Genomic DNA, 21,713 nt, shown 5'->3' with positions numbered 1-21,713 from the left:
ACTTAAATATATGAATGCATATGAACATCTTTATATATGTACATATTATATAAAATCACTGTGTGTATGTGTGAGTTTCTTCTTCATATCTTCTGCAACGGCTGAGCCTATCTTCTGCAAATTTCACGCAAATGTAACTTATATATATATATATATATATATATATATATATATATATATATATATATATACACGAGGGTTCTTCCGAAAGTAAAGCCTCCTATTTCTTTAATTCAAAAAATAAAAACGTTAAAGAACTACGTAGATGCTAGGGGTACCATTAAAACGAGCGACTGTTTCTGCTCCAGAATTCATTTTTTTAACCACCATTCTCATTGCATTTTTTAAAGCTTCTTTTGATGCCTCGGCCGGAAAAGTCGAGACCACGTTTTGTCACTCGCATCTCTGTCGCCACTCTGAAATCGACGAACGAACTCTTTTATTTTTTTTTGATTCACTCAGGTGAAATAAAAAAAAAAAAAAAAATAGAAGATATTATTTTTGGAACATCCCTTGTGAATCTCTCTCTCTCTCTCTCTCTCTCTCTATATATATATATATATATATATATATATATATATATATATATATATATATATATATATATATATAATGTGTGTGTGTGTGTGTGTGTATATATATAAAGGCTGTATTCTGTCTGTCCGTCTGTCTCCATATTTTCAAACTCTGTCTCTACCGAAACTAAAAGTCGCAACGCGTCGCTAGGGCCCTCGAATGATTGAATTTGTTATGGACCGTTTTTTTTATGGATCTGAAGCTGGTTATAACAGATTTTTAGGGGATCAAAAAGTGGTCAAAATTGAAAAATCGTTATACATTTTGTATTGGTACAGTGGTAACGTCACCAGCTTTGGATGCTACGGTTTTGGTTTTGGTTTTGGTTTCGCTTCTAGCTTATTGCAACCAAATTCTTTTTTTTTACTTTTGAAATAACGACTCTAGAACAATATATACGAAATCTGGACAAATTAAAATGTCGTATTTAAGCGTATTTACCACCTAGCAAAACCGAGCGCCCCCCCCTAATATGTGTGTGCATATATATATATATATATATATATATATATATATAGTAAATTATAAAATATATATGGCGATTAAGCTACACTGAATATTCGGCGTTTCATCCACTCTAGGACTCCTTTGGCTTATGCGCGAATTCTGTGGTTGTTTATCGTTTATAGAATTCGCGCATAAGCCTGAGGAGTCCTAGAGTGGATGAAACGCCGAATATTCAGTGTAGCTTAATCGCCATATATATTTTATAAATTAGTAACTAGCTCTACCTACGTATTGGGCACTTTTGAAGTAAATACTTAAAGTTTACGCATAAATCTTTACTTTCTTATATTAATTTTATGTGAGTAAATTAAGTAGTTATATAATACACACACACACACATGTATTTGTGTTTGGACGATGAATCGAGAATCAGAAAATCGGAACTTTATGGGTATCGAAATCGAAAAGAATTTCTACCTATTTCGTTTTTTTTTTTTTTTTTTTCATTTGATTTTTTAAATATTTAAAACAAAATGTCTGCTAGTGATAATAAAATAATCTAGGGTTATAATCAGGATTCGGTTCTGGGGTTCGGGAAGGAGTGAGTCACTCTCTCGACAACAGCACGTTTTTGCCCTCTTTTTTTCCAATCGACCACACCTGGCCTCTCGCCACCAATGTCACACCGCACAATCCGAACGTCAGCCATACAAAATTCTTTTCAAGAGAAAATGTTCACGACTCTTTTCTCTCTGCTCCCCTGGGGAATTTTCCCCAGTTTTATATCTAGAAAAAAAAAAGGAAGAGACAGGGGAAAAATAGCTTCTTCCATCATGCTCTTCCCAAGATGCCCTTCGCGTATACAAATGCGCTGGCCACCCTTTCCTTCTTCTTTCCCAAAGAGCGATGCAGATACGCCCGGTACGTTTCTTTTTTTTCTTCTTCTTTTCTAACCATGTACCCCACAAATAAGAAATATCTATTGATTTAAAATTATCAGTAAAAATTAAAGGTACCCCCCCCCCAACAAGTGTGTTTGCAGATTTTAGAAAATATCTGCACATTTAACATGTGTTTTCGATTTGCCGAGCGGTTTTGTTTTTCGACTGGCATGTTGTATATTATGGCGCCCAGTAGTTGTTTATAACCAATAAAAACAAGAAAAGAACTAACCATAAATACACCAAGCCTTAAAGAAAATGACTAGAACAACAATCGCTCCTGGCGACAACCGGATGTACAGATTGAAAGCGCTTGAGAAGAGTATGGCCGAACAGCAACTAGTGGGCGCCATAATATACAGCTGCCAGCCGAAATAAAAAAGAACGCTCGGCGAATCGAAAAATTGTCCAACAAAATCTGAAAAAAGAACCCCGTCGTGTTCAATCAGACGTGCTTGAATATATATATATATATAGAGAGAGAGAGAGAGAGATAGATAGATAGATAGATAGATAGATAGATAGATAGATAGATAGATATTCTCTCCTCTTTCTCTTCCCTGATCTTTCTTATTTATATTTATGTCTCGGAAGTAGAGTGAAAAGCATATCTTATTTTTCTTTTCTTAATATTATTGGAATCTTTTCTTTTCTCCTTGTACACATTTTTGTGAATTATTCCATGGATTTCTGCCTTTGGATTATTATGGACCATCTTCTCCCAATTACGGGATTTACTTGGATTTTACTTGTACAAATGGAAATCCTTTTAACTTTCTTGAAATTTTACATTTGGATTTTACCGTCACTGGATTTTTTTATCTTCTACCAGACTATCCATTCATGTGTAATCACCTTTTTCTTTACCATATTCCCTCTGCTTAACTTATTTTGTTTTCAAGTAAGATCTTTGACTGACTTGTTGTTTCATCAAATACTTCTGCATGCAAAATCCGATCCCGCATTTTGCTAATTCCTATCCTCTGATGAGAAGGAAAGTATTTCTTCGAAACTCCGCGGATTAAGGACTATCCATTTATCTAGTGTTTCCTTTTCAGATTAAATATGTTTTTAACTCATTTCAAAGTGTTTTTTAACATTGTATTAACGTTTTGCTCATATATATATATATGTGTGTGTGTGTATCGTCGTTAGCAGAACTTGGATACGAGTATACATTTTGCTCATTAGAATTAAACCAGCCCCAGCTACAAAAAGTTTTAGGTGATCCACGAGGCGCAACTTTGTGTCACACACATTTCAGATGTCACCATTCATTGCAGCAAACATGTGCTTGACGTGCAGATTTAGGAAGGCAACTTGCAGCAGGTTACCGGTACACTATTACGTGGAGAACAGTCAGGCAAGTTTATTAGGCGGGGTGCATCTCTCCCAGTGGATTAAACGCCCCCCCCCCATATACAACCTAAAAATTTCTGCGATTCGTCGCGGTCCATGCAGCACCTAGCCTTTTCTAAATGGTCACCCATATGGTACTGGCCAGACTCATCGTTGCTTAACTATGTTGATCTGGCAAAAACAGGTGTATCAACCTGAGTGTGCTAGTATATATATTTATATGTGTTTGTGTGTCGGCTAGATAAGATAGTTTTATTGGCGAGAAGCTTTGTGAAAGAGATGTCCTTGTTTAAGCGATTACGTTACACTTGCGTTCGTATCCTCATCGCCCGCAGCCTATTACATTCCAGCGCCAATCTCCGAAATCGATTATAGCACTTTCTTTCAATGAAGGACGCCATAAATAGTTCAATCCCAGGTAAAAGTAGTGGGATTGAATGCCTTTCACCAAACAAGATAAGACCTTTTCATAACTCTCTCTGGCTTCAGTGTAAAACCTTTAGAAATTTCCTGCGGCAAGATTTGTATGATATCGGAAGCGGAGAGTGGGGTGACTAATTTAAATAACGTTATTAACACAACATAATATAAGGAATAAGTTCAAAATAGACTTCGTAGCCTAGTGGAAGATTCCTTTTTCTCTTCCCTGCAACCTCTTTCCCACAGAAGAAACGTTGCCTGTCTCCGCTATATCGTTATTTTCATGACAAGTGCTCGTCTGAGCTCCAATCTATGGTCCCTCCTTGTCAAACTTTCACGAAAACACTCGTCTAGCTGAAACCACTATCAATAATTTCCCCAACTCTATGTGTGCCTAAACCTAAACGTAGATTGCCTGTGAAACTCTTCCGTTTCTCTGCTTTCCAACTTATTACAATATGGTCGCCTTCAAGTCCAACGTAAACAAGTTCCTGATGAGTCGTTCCCCTTAAGTCATCCAATTTACCAAATTTACTAACGATTACTATATTGTTCCATTGACTACTGTACGCTCATTAACCCTTATCCTTAAGTGGCCTCCAGGCCTTGATAAGTGCCGATTCCTTTGTAAAAAAAAAAATAAATAAATAAGGAGAATGGAGGTTGTTGCATGATGAAATGGTGGGAAGGGTGTATCTGAAAATAATATTAAAACGGTATTTTCCACATAGGGTTAAGTTAAGCAGAAAAGTGGAAACTTCCATCTGGGTGTATATGGCATAATCACATTGATAGTTCTGCCGGTTTTCTGTGGATTAATGAAGTTAAGTGCCGTTCAACCTGGCCAGCAACCTCGAGTTGCATTCAGCCTTTATAAATGGTGACTCTAATGAAACGAAAAAAAACGGTAAGCGAGTATGAAGAATAGATTGCAAAAAATGCAATTCCAAATTACTTAGGACCTCTATCAGGTCATAACTGACGGGAACGAGGGCATGCTACCCCGTGAAGTGAATAAAAGGTTTCGTTCGAAATTCCGTCTAAATTCCCGAGTTGGACAAGACCTGAAGAAGGTCGGAGGTTACATCGACCGTCACGTTATGAAAATGACAAGACGAGCGCAGTAGTCCGAAGAATCCTAATAATACGAATAAAAGGTGCTTCTACATTATTACGGCGAAATTTTGTTGCCGATAAATGGAGTTTTTAGATTTAAAATAAAACAATAGTTTTTACTGTTTATTTTGTTTGTTTGTTTTTTTTGTTTTTTTTTTGTTTTTTTTTTTGTCAATTCTAATAAAATACAATGTTAGCTTCCAAGTTATACAGTCGAAATTATCTGAATATTAGTGGAATATTAAAAAAAAAAAAAAAAAAAAAAACTGTAATCGTGTTAGCAGGTGAAAAATTGCGGCCATCTTGTTTAAATCGAAACAGAAAATTACATCCCTTTTGAACTGTCCTGTGTGTCTTGCGATCGTGTTTATCAAATTCTATTCTATATTTTCTTTAATAAATAATTTTCTACCTTATCGATTTTCGTAATTTTGGAATATAATTCTCTTAAAATACGAGGAATAGGTAGATAACATTGTTTTCATGTGAAATTAAGTTTTACGATTTCTGGAATTTCGTCATAATAGTGTAGAACTGCCGAACATTTTCTTAACATTTTTTTTTAGTTCATTTTAAAATGCCTAAAACAAAAGTAAGTAGTTTTTATGGCTCTAAGATCAAAGTGTAGTATTAGTTCTCTGCTACATCAGAACCATTTAACGCTGAAGTTTGTATGAAAAAATTTAGGATATGGACCGACATACGTACATAAATACGTACATACATACATACATACATGATGATTGCAACGTCTTGTCAGACGAGTGCCACTCCCTTAGACACTGAAAGTCCATGAGCCCGAAAATGACTTTTTTTAGTCCTGCCGGCGAATTCACACGCTCAAGCAGACATGACACTGAAGACGGTCATTGGTATACATGTATATATATATATATATATATGTACACATACATATCACACACATATATACATACATATGTACACATACATATCACACACATATATACATACATATGTACACATACATATCACACATATATACATACATATGTACACATGCATATCACACATATATATACATACATATGTACACATACATATCACACATATATACATACATATGTACACATACATATCACACACATATATACGTACACATACATATCACACACACATATACATACATATGTACACATACATATCACACACATATATACATACACATGTACACATACATATCACACACACATATACATACACATGTACACATACATATCACACACATATATACATACATATGTACACATACATATCACACACATATATACATACATATGTACACATACATATCACACATATATACATACATATGTACACATACATATCACACATATATACATACATATGTACACATGCATATCACACATATATATACATACATATGTACACATACATATCACACACATATATACATACATATGTACACATACATATCACACACATATATACATACATATGTACACATACATATCACACATATATACATACATATGTACACATACATATCACACACATATATACATACATATGTACACATGCATATCACACACATATATACATACATATGTACACATGCATACCACACACATATATACATACACATGTACACATACATATCACACACACATATACATACATATGTACACATACATATTACACACATATATACATACACATGTACACATACATATCACACACATATACATACATATGTACACATACATATCACACACACATATATACATACATATGTGCACATACATATCACACACATATATACATACATATGTGCACATACATATCACACACATATATACATACATATGTGCACATACATATCACACACATATATACATACATATCACACACATATACATACATATCACACACATATACATACATACACACACAATACATAATACGCACACATACATATACATACACACGTGCAAACATACACAAGACGGTCATTGGCATACATATAAATATATAAATGCATACATATCTATAAACGTATGCTCATATATACCTATATACATACACAATGCATAATACACATACATATTCATACTCACATGCATACATACATATATACACACACATATACAAATACATGCACGCATATACTTACACATACATATACGTACACATATGCACATATATATGCATACACTTACCTACATACATATATATGCATTCATACACACATACATACACATAAACACATATGCATGTATACACATACATACAAACATATATAAATGTATATACATGCACACACAAAAATATATACACATATACATACATATACACATAGATATAAATACATATACACACACATGTACATATATAAATATACATACACATATACATAGATACATATAATGATGGCAGATCAATTGTTATATGCATCCAGCATTTCACGTCTACACACGTCACAGCTTTTTTTTTTTCTCGCCACAGGACTTTTTTTTTTTTTATAGACAAATGCCTGAGGGAGTATCTATACAAAGATAATGTTACAGAGTTTTAGCTTTGTACGGCAGGTAAATCTCTCTCTCTCGGTTCAAAATGTTGACATCCAGCAACAAGCAAGAGTAAGATAGCCAGCAACAAGTCAAACTACAGACCAGCTTAATGCAAGTACTGGTCTCCCGCTTTGTGGTTTTTTAAATCAGAGATTTGCTTCTTCTGGAAGGGTTGCCTGCACCACGGCTTACAGGAGCCCTCTCCACCCGACACGCACATAGAAATAAACACATGCATACATAATAAATACAGACGTATGCCAACATACATATGCATGTGCACACACATGCAAACATACACACATAGAAGCACACATATACTCATATACATATACACACAATACACATGAAGGAACATTCCAAAAGTCTTAAATACTCAATGATCAGGACGACAATGATGGTGATGGGTACGATTAAATGAGATTGACAAAAAAGGGCAGGGTTTTACATCTTGTTCTTATTTTTACAAAAAAACTTTGTCTATAAGACTAACACTTCTGCGGTAGATGATGATGATGATGATGATGATGTGGACAATTTCACACATAAAATCGACGACCGAATCAAACATAAATACAATCCAACTGTCATGTATTAAAGACGCTTATTTTCATCATTTTCTACTGCAAAAGTGTTAGTCTCAACATACGTACATACATACATACATACGTACAGAAAGTGGCGTTTATATTACAAATGAATATGAAAAACAAAATCCACAGATCCTTAAATAATTGTCACATATTATACATTTTGAAGGACATCTCGCGCATAAAATGTCCAATTATCTTCCGCTAATTTCGACATGACAATCTCAGATGTCAGCATTTGTTGAGAGAAACTGCCATCGATAATACCTATGTATATGACGCAGGGTAATTCTTCTGGAATGTTCTGCGGTTATGTGATAGCCTCACCAATTATGTTTACGCTCCCCACTCCTCTGGCCCTTCTGCACCACCCGCTCGGGCGCGGTTGGGTCTTCTTTGTTTCCGAGATTCGAATCGGCCACCATTGGTATTCCGAATTGGAATCGTTGTCATGCGTGTCCCCGGTTGTGAGACCAGGACGTTGATACGTTAAAAAATAAATAAATCTTCGGACGTATCCACCGTAAGGGTTGTCGTCGTGTAATGATGCTCGGCAGGGGAGCCGGGACATGGTCGGAGAGGTCGATTTGGAAAATATTGTTAGCAAACAAAAATTCATTGCAATTACGACAAAATTGCTTCAGTCGAGCGCGGTTCATTGTGTGGAGCGGTGGTAGGCCGGTATTTTGGTTGTTTATTTTTGTTTAGTGTTTTTTGTTGTGTTTGTTTGCTTTTTTGGTTTTGATTTTTTCTGTAGTTTTGTTTTATTGTGTATTTTTGGCTTGACACGCACACTATATATTGTGTATGAATAGTTGGAACGCAAATACGAAGCTATCACTACAAAAAGGTTAATGAAAGTTTACAAAAGAATTACTATTTTCATAAGGGTTAGACAGGTCATATGTGTGTCCATATCCATATATATATATATGTATGTATTAGTAGTTTATATATATATAAAGGACAAAATGTGTGTGTGTTTGTATGTCGCGCAAAAACTTTTGACAGACGCGTCGGAATGTGACGAACCCGGTATTGCTTTAAACTTTGATCTGTCGGACGACAAATATAAAAAATTTGACCCAGAAACATTAATTCTTTCATCCTTAACTCGGCAGTTTTCTACAAGGAGGCGTAGGTTTTTGCTTCGCTATCTTTTGCAAGTCATCCTCTCTTTTTGATTGACTAGCCTTAATTTAGACGTTCGTAACTTCCAGTTTTGCCATTGACGTGTGGGGATGTAAATTCCCAGACTAACCAGATTCTTTTTTTTTTTTTTTTTTTTTTACATATTGGGGATCACCACTTATCAATGGTTATTTTGTGTACAATAATCAATGGGATAATATTGTAGTAATAGTTGATATTGGAGATTTGATAAAGTATCTTACTTAAGGGGGCGATTAATCAGGAATTTGTTTATGTTGGACTTGAAGACATCCAAGTTATAGCCAGGTGGGAAACAGGCAAACGGAAGAGAATTCCACAGGCGTGCACTTCTCAGAAAGAAGCTATGTTCATGGAATCTACGTTTTGATTTAGGCACAAATAAAGAGTGGGAGAAATCACTGACAGTGGTTTTAGCTAGACGGGTGTTTATCGTGAAGGATTGGCGAGGAGGTCCAGAGATTGGAGCTCGGACGAGCACTTGCTTGGCCACCAGAGGGCAAGATATACGTCACTTCCTGTTTCTTATATTTCTCTCTCTTTCGCGCTGGGCTATCGAGCAACCAACATGTAACGAAGAGTCGCTCCTGTTGGTAGCTGATGCCACCAACAGCGGTGCTGACTAACTCGTCAGGCGATCATCAATCGCAAGTAACGAACTTTTATTTCTTTCTCTTTCTTAATATTTCTCCTGTATATTGCATTCCTTCGCTGATATATAACGGTATGTTTTCCTCATACATATGCGACCTTTTGCTTTTTTCAATCCTTCTATAATTCAATACATTCACCATACACATGAGGACGGGATCGTCTATCACACAAGCAGACCATCCTGTCCCCCTCAACAGACGCATCGGCAAAGGCTCCCCCCCCCCTTTTTTTCCTCCTTCGCGTTACGGGTTCGAGCTTTCCTGCCTACTACGACTTTTTTTTATCGCCTCTCCCTCCACCCGAACTGCCTACTGTTGTTTTGACCCCTCCTTCACTACCCCCCCAGTGTTTCTTACTATACCATCTACACACACCACCCACGCAACGCTGGGTACCCCCGCTAGTTTTAAATAAGAGGGAAGCTGCAGCGGAGAAGGGGGGGGATTGATAAGAAAGGAAATCGATTTGATTAGAACTGAATAGTGGTATTATATAATTGTAGGGTCGCTTTTTTGATTCCCATCGAGGCAAATCCTGTCCGCTTTTCAGCGGAACGCGAAAACGGATAGGAAAAAAAATTTACTCCTTGTAATTTTTTTTTTTTTTTTTTTGTTAGCCAGGGGACGACTTGTTATATGTCGGTTAATATTGGTATTGCGCATGTGCATATCGCCCATTGTTAGGCCCCGACTTCTTCTCGAGGTCCTGAACGAAAGTAATTGCTTGAGAGAAGGTGGAGAGGGAAAGTGATGTCCGATTTTATTTACCGTCCTTATCTCTGCCCTATTTCTAATGATTCATTTAATTTGTACGTTTGCATGAATACACTTATGGAAAATAATGCAGATATGGTTAATTGTATTTGCATTCGTGCTTCGACTGGAGCTACCGTTACATAACTCTATACTGACGAGTGGAGAAAACACAAAGCGTCCGTGCACACACTCACACAATATTATATATATATATATATATATATATATATATATATATATATATATATATATACAGGGTGGCCGAAAAGTCCCAGAACACTATACATGTATTTTTAATAAAACACAGTATTTTTTAATGAAACACACAGAAAACATAACATTTTCGGCCAGTGTCCTGGGACTTTTCGGCCACCCTGTGTATATATATATATATATATATATATATATATATATATATATATATATATATAATGTCAGCCCCTTTAAGAAACTCGTTTCTTATCGTTGAGCACTTTCAGTTTAAATAAAAGTCGGTCAATTTAGCTCATATGTGCAGATCGTCATATAATGATTAGATCACTATGACAGACGTTAAGAAGCATTTAAAAATAAAATGTTTAAATTTCAACAGTATTTCTCGTGGTTAACGGTTGGTCGAATGGATTAGGTCCTTGCCAATGATGCCAGGTTTGAATCTATCGGCTGGTGTTAATCTTTACACCCTGAACTGATGATTCCCGAAAGGATGAAACACTAGTGTCTGTAGGTATTTAAGAATTATTATAGTAAATGATTATATATAATATATATGCATGTTAATCATTTACTTGAAACGTATTCGGTTTGTATATACCAATCGTAATGGATTAAAATATTCCAATATTAAGAATTTTTTTAATAAATTCAATTCATAACATTATATAATCCTTAATGCTGCAATATTTTAAGTTATAAATTTAGTATATTTTTTTACTAGAATATCTTTTTTTTCTTTTCCAGTTTTTACGCACACACACGTACATTACGATGTTTGTAGTGGATATTAAAATTTATTTAAGCTGGTCATTCCGCATTTAGGATGAATCCTGATTCCTCACTTTTACTTGGGTATCAAAGATTCCAACTATCATATTCTTGGCCGTACTATAGAATGTAAACATTTTCAAGTGGACCTGATCAGGTGACAAACCACCTTAATTAATAATATTTATGATACTGGGTAGAACGATAAAATTGTCGCCCTAGAAACAAATGCCATGATTCCATTCTTGCTTGTTAAAAAACGGTTTCCTTTTTTTTGTTGGAGATCATCTACTAGTTGACCAGTTGAGAAATTCCAAGAGCGATAGAAACCTTGGCTATCATGCCTTAAAGTAAGACAATGTAAAACAAGCGAGACAGAAATGCGCCGCTTTACAACTCATGCTCCTTATCGATCCAAGTTATGATAACAAGATGTATTGCCAGCCCCCTCCAAATGCATTGTTGGATTGCCACAAATAACAGGGATGTTCCTAGAGTGATGAAAATAAAGTTTCTAGCCACGATTATGGTCTTTGGTGGTGTTTCAAGTTGGCGCCACATCATGCCACCTCATTGTGTTGAACAAAGATGGCGGCGTAGTTCAGGTCAGTAACCAAGATGGCGGCCAAGAATTAAATGCGGTCCGTGACATAGTACACGACGAACTGATTGAATTCAAAATTCGACAATTTTTATAATTTTGGAACGTTTTCATTGGTTGTTTAACACAGCTGTTGGTTATGAAAATGATAGGCGAATCCATTCGTCTCATACCCCCACCACTTCGTCTGATGGGGAAGGTCTCCTAGCGGCTTCGGATGCAGGGGGACAGGGTAATACACGTCAAGGATTCGTCACTTGACACTCAGCCAACCAGGTGAGGTGCCGGGAACCGGCCAGCTCCTGTTGGACTGAGGTACGCCGCCTGGGTAATACCTAGGAGGTCCACCCTCCCAGGCCTTGCCACTGGGCTTTCCGGTGGAGCAAGTTTAATGCTTGCTGCCTGAGGCGCCCCGACCGAGGAATGCCGACGGGGTTACTCAGGCAATTTTTAAAATTGCAGGAGTGCCCCTCCTTTAGGGGAGCCTGTGGGGTTCCCACTTTCCGGCCTTGTGCCACATTTTGCCGATGTGGGCGGCAATTAAATAACTACCCCAATTAGGAGTCAAAAACATTTTACACTTTACATGATCACATTTTTCTATTGTAATATGTGTATATCTAGGTGTGATTCTCTACATATATAGAAATATATATGGAAACAATTATATCATACATTTATGAAAATTCTGTCTGAGTTTAATAATGGCTGCCGTTGTTGATCAAAATGATGAAGCAGGCTAACCGAATGGAGACATTACGTGGAAAGATGTCGGCTTGTTTTGCTAACCTTGTGGTCGGAGATGGGCGGCATGGTGCAGTGACTGCTTGGGTCAAGCAACGCCAATGACTGACTCTTAATGGCAATAGCGCTAAATGGAAGCCGTTCCGTCAACAATGGAAGGATGAACCTCGGCCACAATTGCGGTGCCATAATAAATATTAAGTCAAATCGCACACATGGTGCATAAGTGTGATAAAAGGTATTTTTGTCATCACACACGTGCATCAAGTTGTCTCAGAATTTTATAAATATAGATTGTTCTTATCTTGAGTGCTATTCACGCAATGTTTCAGTCGTAACCTCCGACCTTTTCCAGGTGTAGCTTTTCGTATTCGGGAATTTTTCTGTCGAATTCAGGAATCCACTCGGAATTTTGATTGATCGGTTGGTTGTTTTTGTTTTACGGCATATCAACTCTTTTAAGGTTATTTAATTTTGATTTTGAGTCCTGGATATGACCTTAAACTATATCCAGTGGTGAGGCCCCAGCTTGCAGGCCTAGGGAGTGTGGAGCCACCCTTTAATTGCCATTGCTCCCAGGTCCACTCTGACCCGGAGTGGTAGCACCTGTTAGGGTCCCAACTATGGGTTAAATAGAATACGACTTAAAAAAACAAATATACTATATTAGAAAATCGTTCTTCAAAATCACCAGATTCGGCATTAAATAACCGGAAAAGGGTTGATATGCCGTAAAACAAAACAACCAACCAACCAACCAGTGATTTTGAAGAAATTTTTTTTAATTGAATGTTTTTTTTTTTTTTTTGTTTTTTTTCAAGTTGGTTTCTATTTAACCCGTAGTTGGGATCATAACAGGTACTATCACACTGGGTTAGACTGGACCTGGGAGCAATGGCAATTAAGGGGCGGTTTCACATTCCCCAAAGCCCACAAGCTGAGGCTCACCATCGGATAGAGTTTAAGATTATATCCAGGACCACTTTTTTTTTTTTTTTTCCAACTTACTCATGTTTAGTAGTAGTAGTAGTAATAATAATAATAATAGTAATAATAATAATAATAAAAACTGCCGACAGCAGAGTTCGAACTTGAATCTATAAATCTAGGACCAGGAATTTTGAACAGAACTTATTTAATCCATAGGAATAGTAACGTCTCATTCTGTCAGCCATAACTAAACATAGACAAGGTGTATAGAATAATCACGTTGACACACTGGTTTCTGCTTGATCACCAAAGTTAAGCAACGTTGAACCTCGTTAGTACTAAGTGGGTGACCATTTGGGACTTCCAGGTGCTGTATGTGCTCTCTGCTTGTCTCGGCATTGTTTCCAGTCGTCCTGGGTTCAGACAGTGCCGATTCAGGAGAGTTGTGGTTGGCGATTGTGCAACTCCTGCCTCACAATTTCACGCGCAGCTACAGGGGTAACCCTTTGTCTTTCGAGGCTGAACGGAAGCATAAAATGTATCTACGGTTCTGAATATTTTTGAGATGAGGATTGGTTATTTGTATTATTTGGATTCTTCAAACTACTATTCTTATCTTGAGTTCGCAAAGAGCCGTAGCATAGTGGATAAACTACTTGGTAAAATTCAGTTGTAAAGTTACTCTTTTAAAGGTTAACAGTTCAATCATCAGTGCGGGCAAAAGCTAAGTTGAAATTACAAATTTCTTAGGACTTCCAGCCAACCATACCTGACCGAACGAGAATGTGCTACGTCTGTGAATTAAATAAATTCCGTGCCGATTACCGAGTTTAACAGAAATAATCTTGAGTTTGACAAGATGGACCTGAAGACAATCGGAGGTTACTTCGACCGAAAAGTTGTAAAAATGATACTCAAGATCAGAACAGTAGTCCGAAGAATCCAAATTATCTTTGATTAATGGGAAAATAACTGGTAAGCGTAGTGGATAAGGTACTTGGTTACATTCAGTTGTAAAGTTACACCCTTTTGGAGGTTGAAAGTTCAATCATCAGTGCAGGTAACAGTTAAGTAAGAATTACAAATTTCTTGGGACTTCTAGCCAGTCATGGCTGACGGAACGAGACCATGCCACTGCTGTAAATTAAATTTTGTGTCGATTACAGAGTTTAACAGAAAGTAATTCTTGTTATTACACGCAAAGTTTTTTCAGAATTTTATAAATATAGACAAGCTGTATCTACGTTTCGAAATTTTTTTGAAGATGAGGATTGATTATTAATATAATTTGGATTCTGCAGACTACTGTTCTCATCTTGAGTACTATTCACACAAAAAATTCCGGTTGATGTAACCTCTGACCTTCTTCAGGTATCTATTGTAAAATTTGTTAATCTGCTCGAAATTTCCAATGGAACATTTATTTAATCCACGGGAGATAGCATTCTTCTTCTGTCAGCCATGATAAAATAGAAGTCAAAAATAATTCACAATTATATTTTGAGGATGGAACCTTCACAGTCCAGAGAAGTGTAACCAGTAGTTTATCCGTTGTGCCATGGATTCCTTGCAGACAATTTTGAAAGGATTCCATGATGTTGATCATCATTCATTCATTTCGAATTTTTCAGCTGATTACATTGTTGGCATTTGTTTCCTCAATATCTTTCTTGTTAGAACTCTTTTTAGAAATACATGGGGTATTTACAAAAACGGATTACATGAAGGTTGCCAACACCATTAAGTAAAAATTGTTTTTTGGGTGTTGCCAACTAGACTTGAACTTCGTACACACAGGTTGTTAGTCTGTGTCATTGACGACATAGCTACCGCTACCTCCCTGATTTGGCTTTTGTGTAAAGTTGTGTTAACTTGACGTAAGGTGTTTTGACTCCTTTTGGCCCCTTTTTGCATTCTTTTTGACAGGAAGTGTTTTATTCCCCCCCCCCATCATTCATGGTAAACCTTAACCCTAACCCAACTTTCAATATCTTCATCTATTACCGTTTTCCAATGTTCTTGTCGCCTTTTTTATGTGGAGGGTATAGACGTGTCCCTTAACTCTCCAGGGTTGTGGGGCCGTTGCATTATTTCATGCAGTGTGCCTTGCGCCCATCTTTCTCCAGGCTCCGAGCACATACAGTACCTGATATTACCAAACGGTCACTCATTTTAATATTCGCCAGGCTCAACATTGCTTAACTTCAGTGATCTAATGGGAACCTGTGTGTAAGTGTGATTATGCCGTATATAGCGGAGGATATGTCGAACCCAATAATGTAAATCTGAAGCATTCTAGATTTTCATTTTTTTTATTTTTACAGGTGCTCTTTGCGGGATAACTGTACGGAAGCTGATCAGGAACTCCGCTGGTTGCCATACACGGGACAGAACTGTTCAGCCATCACCAACCACACGCCTTCCCAAGTGCAGATCCGGAAAGATCCATCGCAAACAGATACAGTGAGTGTTTTATCGTTTGATAAACATTTGATCCATTGATTTAAAAAAAAAAAAAAAAAAAACAGGCCTTAATCATGCAAAACGCCCACAATCTAATAGGATAATTTTTATGTTCATAATTTTAAACTTATGATCTTTATTTCGAGTTAAAAACTAAAAATAGTCAAGTTTGTGAATTCTTTGGGTTTTGGTGAAATTCCACTTTCATTGAAATCACTCCAGACAAGGCATGAAGTCACTTGATGTAAGGAGCTAACAGAAACGAAACCTTATCACAAAAACAAGAGGTGCCTATTGACCTTAATTTTGAAAAACCAAGGTAGAAGTGAGCAGGAAGAGAGTTTCACAACCTTGCAGTTCTCGGAAACAAGTTACTTTAATAAGTATTAAGCCGTATTACAATGAGGTATTAAAACAGTAAATTGATGAAGACCACTAGACCGACGAGCCAAACGAGCTGGAACAAAGGAAGCAGGGAATAGATCAGATAATTTTTTTTAGAACACATGGCATAATAGTATTTATAGAAAAGACTGAGACTAACAACATATCTGAGAGTGAAGAAGTATGTGGGTGGGGTGGGGGGGTCAAACTACAGATAAATTGGTTAATAAAATCCGATTAAACAAACGACCAGTTTGACTTTGACCAAAACATCACAAGTGAATTTAAGAAGTTTTATCACCATAGAGACAGAGGACATGATGTATGAAATCAACAGCCCCCTCTTTTGATAAAACACAGGCGCTTTCGAAATGTTCTTGTTAATATGATATTTGACTTTTGCATTTTAAATATTAATTCAAGACGTTTTATAAAATAAGTTAAAAACTTCAACTGTAGACGCTTTACCGTGAAATGTAGACTCCAATAGACTAAGTAATTGAGGCGAGGCGTGCAAAGCTTCTATATTTACCTTACGTGGAATCACAAAAAAAAAAACAATAATCCAACATATTAGTAAATTTATTAGTAAAAAGAATCAGCAATAACTTTTAAACCAAGGAAATTTTGTAATTTATCAAGAACCCCCAAATTGGACACGGATTCACCAGCCGAGATATGACAACAATACTCCATACATGTTGTGATTTGTCGAGATAGAGAATAGTCTTGGGTGTGAGCATGTGAGGAGAAAGAAAGACGGAGCGGTTTTAGAGTTGATTTGTCCTCGAGAGCAGATTTATCCAGAATAATTTTTCGACATTTGATCCTTTTAATCTCAAAAACCTGCAATAATCCTCAAAAGCATTCATAACTCAAAATAGACTTCGTAGCCTCGTAGGAGATGTCCTTTTCTCTTCCTTGCAACCTCTATCTCACATGGTTGTGTTCAAGTCTAACGTAAATAAGTTCTTGATGAGCCGTTCCATATAAGTTATCAAATTTACCAAATTTTCATTACTAATGATTACTATATTGTCCAATTTCTACTGTACACTCTTTAACCCTTATCCTTGAGTGGCCTCTTGGCCTTGATAATGTGGTGATGCCTATGTAAAAAAAAAAAAAAAAAAAAACCTCAATGGGAACTTTTACGATCTTTATTAAGAGGTGCTGAATGTCATAACTCGGTAAGCACCATTACGGCAAAATATAAAGTTGGTATTTAATTTTATTCCCCATAGCTTCCTCTAGCACGTACAAGTGTAGTTATGATCGAATTATTCGTGGCAAACCAGCAATGCATTTTGAGGGTGCTGGCAATGGTCCTGTTGTCATAACTTGAATCGGTGAAGAGCATGAGTTGTACAGCGACGCATCTCCAATCTTGTCTGTTAACCATTGTGTAACTTTCAGACATGAAAGAAGGTTCCTATCACTTTTGGGATTTGTACGCAGCTGGCGAACTAGTAGATAACCTGTTTTCATTAAATGGAAATGGAATCATGTCGTCTTTTCTAGGGCGACAATTTTATCGTTCCATCCTGTACAACCAATAAAGAGGGGGGTTATACGTCTTAGAGGCATAATCTTCCAGTATTTATAATAAAAGTTCATTGTTATCTATGAGGGGGGCACACAACACCCTGTCCCACACCTTTACTTCATAGATGTCTCCATATCGTTTTTTTTTCTTATGGCAGATTAGCACTTCGGCCTTCATCTTTCAGCTATCACCAGATGGATAAAAAAGACGACTTAAAATGAAGTGGCTTCAAGCTAAAAATGTATATGTACGCATGCTCAGAATTTAGCCGGTATACTTCTGCTAAGGTTAACTGTTTTTTTTTTTTTTTTTTTTTTTTTTTTTGTTTTGTTTTTTTCAATTTTGACCCCCTTAGCAGTTTGTTTTTACAGGCTAAAAACCAAACAGAAAATGTTCCAGAGATCCAAATACTTCATGTATCAAGTTTCAAGACTGTAAATTAAATATTCAGAGAGGAGTTTGATAGAGACGTTTTGCACACATCGTGACATGGTCAATTTATATATAATGTTCATCTTCTAGAACATTTTCGTCCTAAATTCTTTGCAATTATGCATGCTGTAGAAACTTTGCATAAAAAGAATTCAGCATAATAGTTAAAAGAAATCAAGCATCTAATAAGAAGCCATAAAAAATGAATGATTAATCAATGAAGGCTTGTTTTTCAAAGGAATATGCAAATTAGATAACTTTCATAAAGTCGCTCGCATATCCATGACCACGATTTTTGTTTTCATTTGAAGTGTCGCTGTTTTGAAGGTCAAATGTGTGATAAATGGTGTTCATCTTCCAACAGCCCTTCCTGATTTGATTAAGAAGGCAGGAGCTGCTAGAAGTAGCTTATCTTGCCTTGACAGAGTTCAAAATAGACTTTGTAGCCTCGTGGAGGATGCCCTTTTCTCTTCCCTGCAACCTCTTTCCCACAGAAGAGATGTTGCAAATCCGTCTCTGCTTTATCGTTATTTTCATGGCAAGCGCTTGTCTGAGCTCCAATGTATGGTTCCCCTCGCTAGACTTTCTCGAAAAACACTCGTCTAGCTGAAACCACTATCAATAATTTCCCCCTCTTTACCTGTGCCTAAACCTAAACGTACATTCCATGAACAAAGTTTCTTTCTCAGAACTACACGTCTGTGGAAATTTCTTCTGTTTCCCTGCTTTCCAGCTGACTACAATATGGTCGTCTTCAAGTCCAATGTAAACAAGTTTTTGATGAGCCGTTCCCCTTAAGTAATCTAATTTCCACTAATAACGATTACTACGATATTGCACCATTGACTACTGCACACTCATTAACTCTTCTCCTCGAGTGGCCTCCGAGCCTAGATAATTGGTGACAGCATTTTCTAAAAGAGGAGGTAAGGCCTGTGAGGTGCATGACTTATTTCCAACTGTTATTTCTGGTAAACATGTTCCCAAGATTTGCTATTATATTGGGTATTCACGTTTTTACAGATTTTCGAGTGGAGATATTTACACACTCTATTGTGTCATATTGTATAATAGCCGTCCCCCAACAGGACTTTGTAACTGGATGTCAGATGGCTGCCAAGATCGCTGGAAAAACAGTGGGATCATTCTACGACTCCAGTAGATATCTCACTGCTGAATGTAGTTCTCTACCTGTATAAGAGCCAAGTACCTCCAAGGATGGAGTAGTGTTGCTACATCTGGGCAGGAGCTGCTAGAAGTACCTTATCTTGCCTTGACAGAGTTCAAAATAGACTTCGTAGCTAAGTGGGGGATGCTCTTTTCTCTTCCCTGCAACCTCTTTCCCACAGAAGAGATGTTGCAAACCCGTCTCTGCTTTATCGTTATTTTCATGGCAAGTGCTTGTCTGAGCTCCAATGTATGGTTCCCCCTTGCCAAACTTTTACGAAAAACACTCTTCTGGCTATCAATAATTTCCCACACTCATTCCAAACGTAGTCATTAATGCTAATATTATGCTACATAAACACACTCGGGTAATGGTCAGATTGGCAGATGGTGACACTAAATTTTTTTGCATTCATACCGGGGTTCTTCAAGGAGACATTGTTTGTCTTGTCTGCGTACTTTGCACTTCTGACGATATACACAGCACACTGGCCTTCACAGAGGAATCCAGAAGCAGCTGCCATCCATCATCACACATAGCTGACGCAGATTACACAATGTTCTATGATATGCATGAGAGAAGAACAAATATACATAAATCTAAGACAATGGCAGAATCTTTAGAAAATGGCCTCCAGACCATAGTGGAATGGCGCCACAAATATATGGTAACATTTAATGCTAGTAAAACTAAGCTGCTCTCCTTTAACAATTACAAGATGCCGCTCCAACCCCCTATATCCATGACAAATAGCACCCTACCTGAGAATTCTACCTTCAAACTCCTCGGCCTAACATTTGCGGGCAATATGAACTGGAACAAATACATAGAGGAGATTGCAAAGGCTGCTGCAAAGAAGATGGGTTCCCTCTGTGTTGCGTTGTGTGCACTCAGTCTATATAACTGCGTGGACAAAATGGTCGGCGGACAAGTTTATCGACGAGTGTATACTTGGAATGACAATTAAAAGACTCGACTGTTTACAAAAGAATTCGAGTTTATTTTAACAATCTTTCTTTACACTTTTGTGTCGATTGTCACTGACTCCACTAGCGAGGAGAGAGGTGTTGGGAGAGATAGGTGTCATGGCGGGGGTGTTGACAGATGACAGACTTGTTTCTCACTGCTTCGGCCGCTACTCTTTTCTGTAAAACCAAAACATCTTTGTTTATATTGGTATCGGTCACGTTTCTCTAGCCGCAGCTGCGAATGTCAGCTGCATTCCGATCTGGTCATAAAATATTTGTTATTATTTTGATTAATTCAAAGCATAATTGTCCCAATAATCCACAACCGTTGTTTTCGATTGTAGGCCAATTTCCTTTTGTTTGTTTGGCCTTGAAACAATTATGTGTGTCACTAGCTCAGGTGACGCTCGTGTCCAACATTCCATGTTGGCATGGTTGAAACGTGACCCTCACATCACGTTCTTGGCTTGCCTCTCCGATTTCTTCACAGCCTGTCCCCTTATTATACAACATATCAAGCTAGAAGACTACTCATGCCTGAGAGTATTCTTTACATTTACAAGGCCAACATTCGCCTATGCATGGAGTATTGTTACCACATCTGGGCTGTTGCACCTACCACTAGTCTCTCCCTCTTAGATAAAAAAAATAGGAGTTGTCAATCTAATCAGTCCCACTTTATCAACTAAGCTCCAGCCCCTGTCCCATCACCGCAATGTTGCATCACTGTGCCTGTTTTACAAATATTTTAATGGAATGTGTTCTGATGAACTCGTTTCACTTGTATCCCTTCGACGTACATATCCCCGACAAACCCGCCTAACAATAAGATCTCACCCCTTCACTGTTGTCCCTAAATGCCAGAAAGCTTTGTATTCTAATAGTTTCTTCCCTCGAGCAGCTAGACTTTGGAATT

The 21,713-nt window shown here is 37.2% G+C and overlaps 1 protein-coding gene across 13 annotated transcripts in view; it reads left to right on the top strand.

The window, feature by feature from the left end:
* LOC145265357 (plexin-A4-like) overlaps positions 1-21,713 on the top strand; it is a 1,096,693-nt gene that overhangs the window by 738,202 nt on the left and 336,778 nt on the right. For all 13 annotated transcript variants that reach the window (XM_080121138.1, XM_080121137.1, XM_080121136.1 and 10 more), the window contains one exon: positions 16,161-16,299. In XM_080121138.1, coding sequence (XP_079977264.1) covers positions 16,161-16,299 — 139 coding nt within the window. The remainder of the gene's footprint in view (positions 1-16,160; positions 16,300-21,713) is intronic.

The sequence above is a fragment of the Euprymna scolopes genome, chromosome 40 (genome assembly GCF_053919585.1).
Source record: "Euprymna scolopes isolate OS-2025 chromosome 40, ASM5391958v1, whole genome shotgun sequence".
Classification (NCBI taxonomy): Eukaryota; Metazoa; Mollusca; class Cephalopoda; order Sepiida; family Sepiolidae; genus Euprymna; species Euprymna scolopes.
This window is presented reverse-complemented; position numbering and strand designations above follow the sequence as displayed.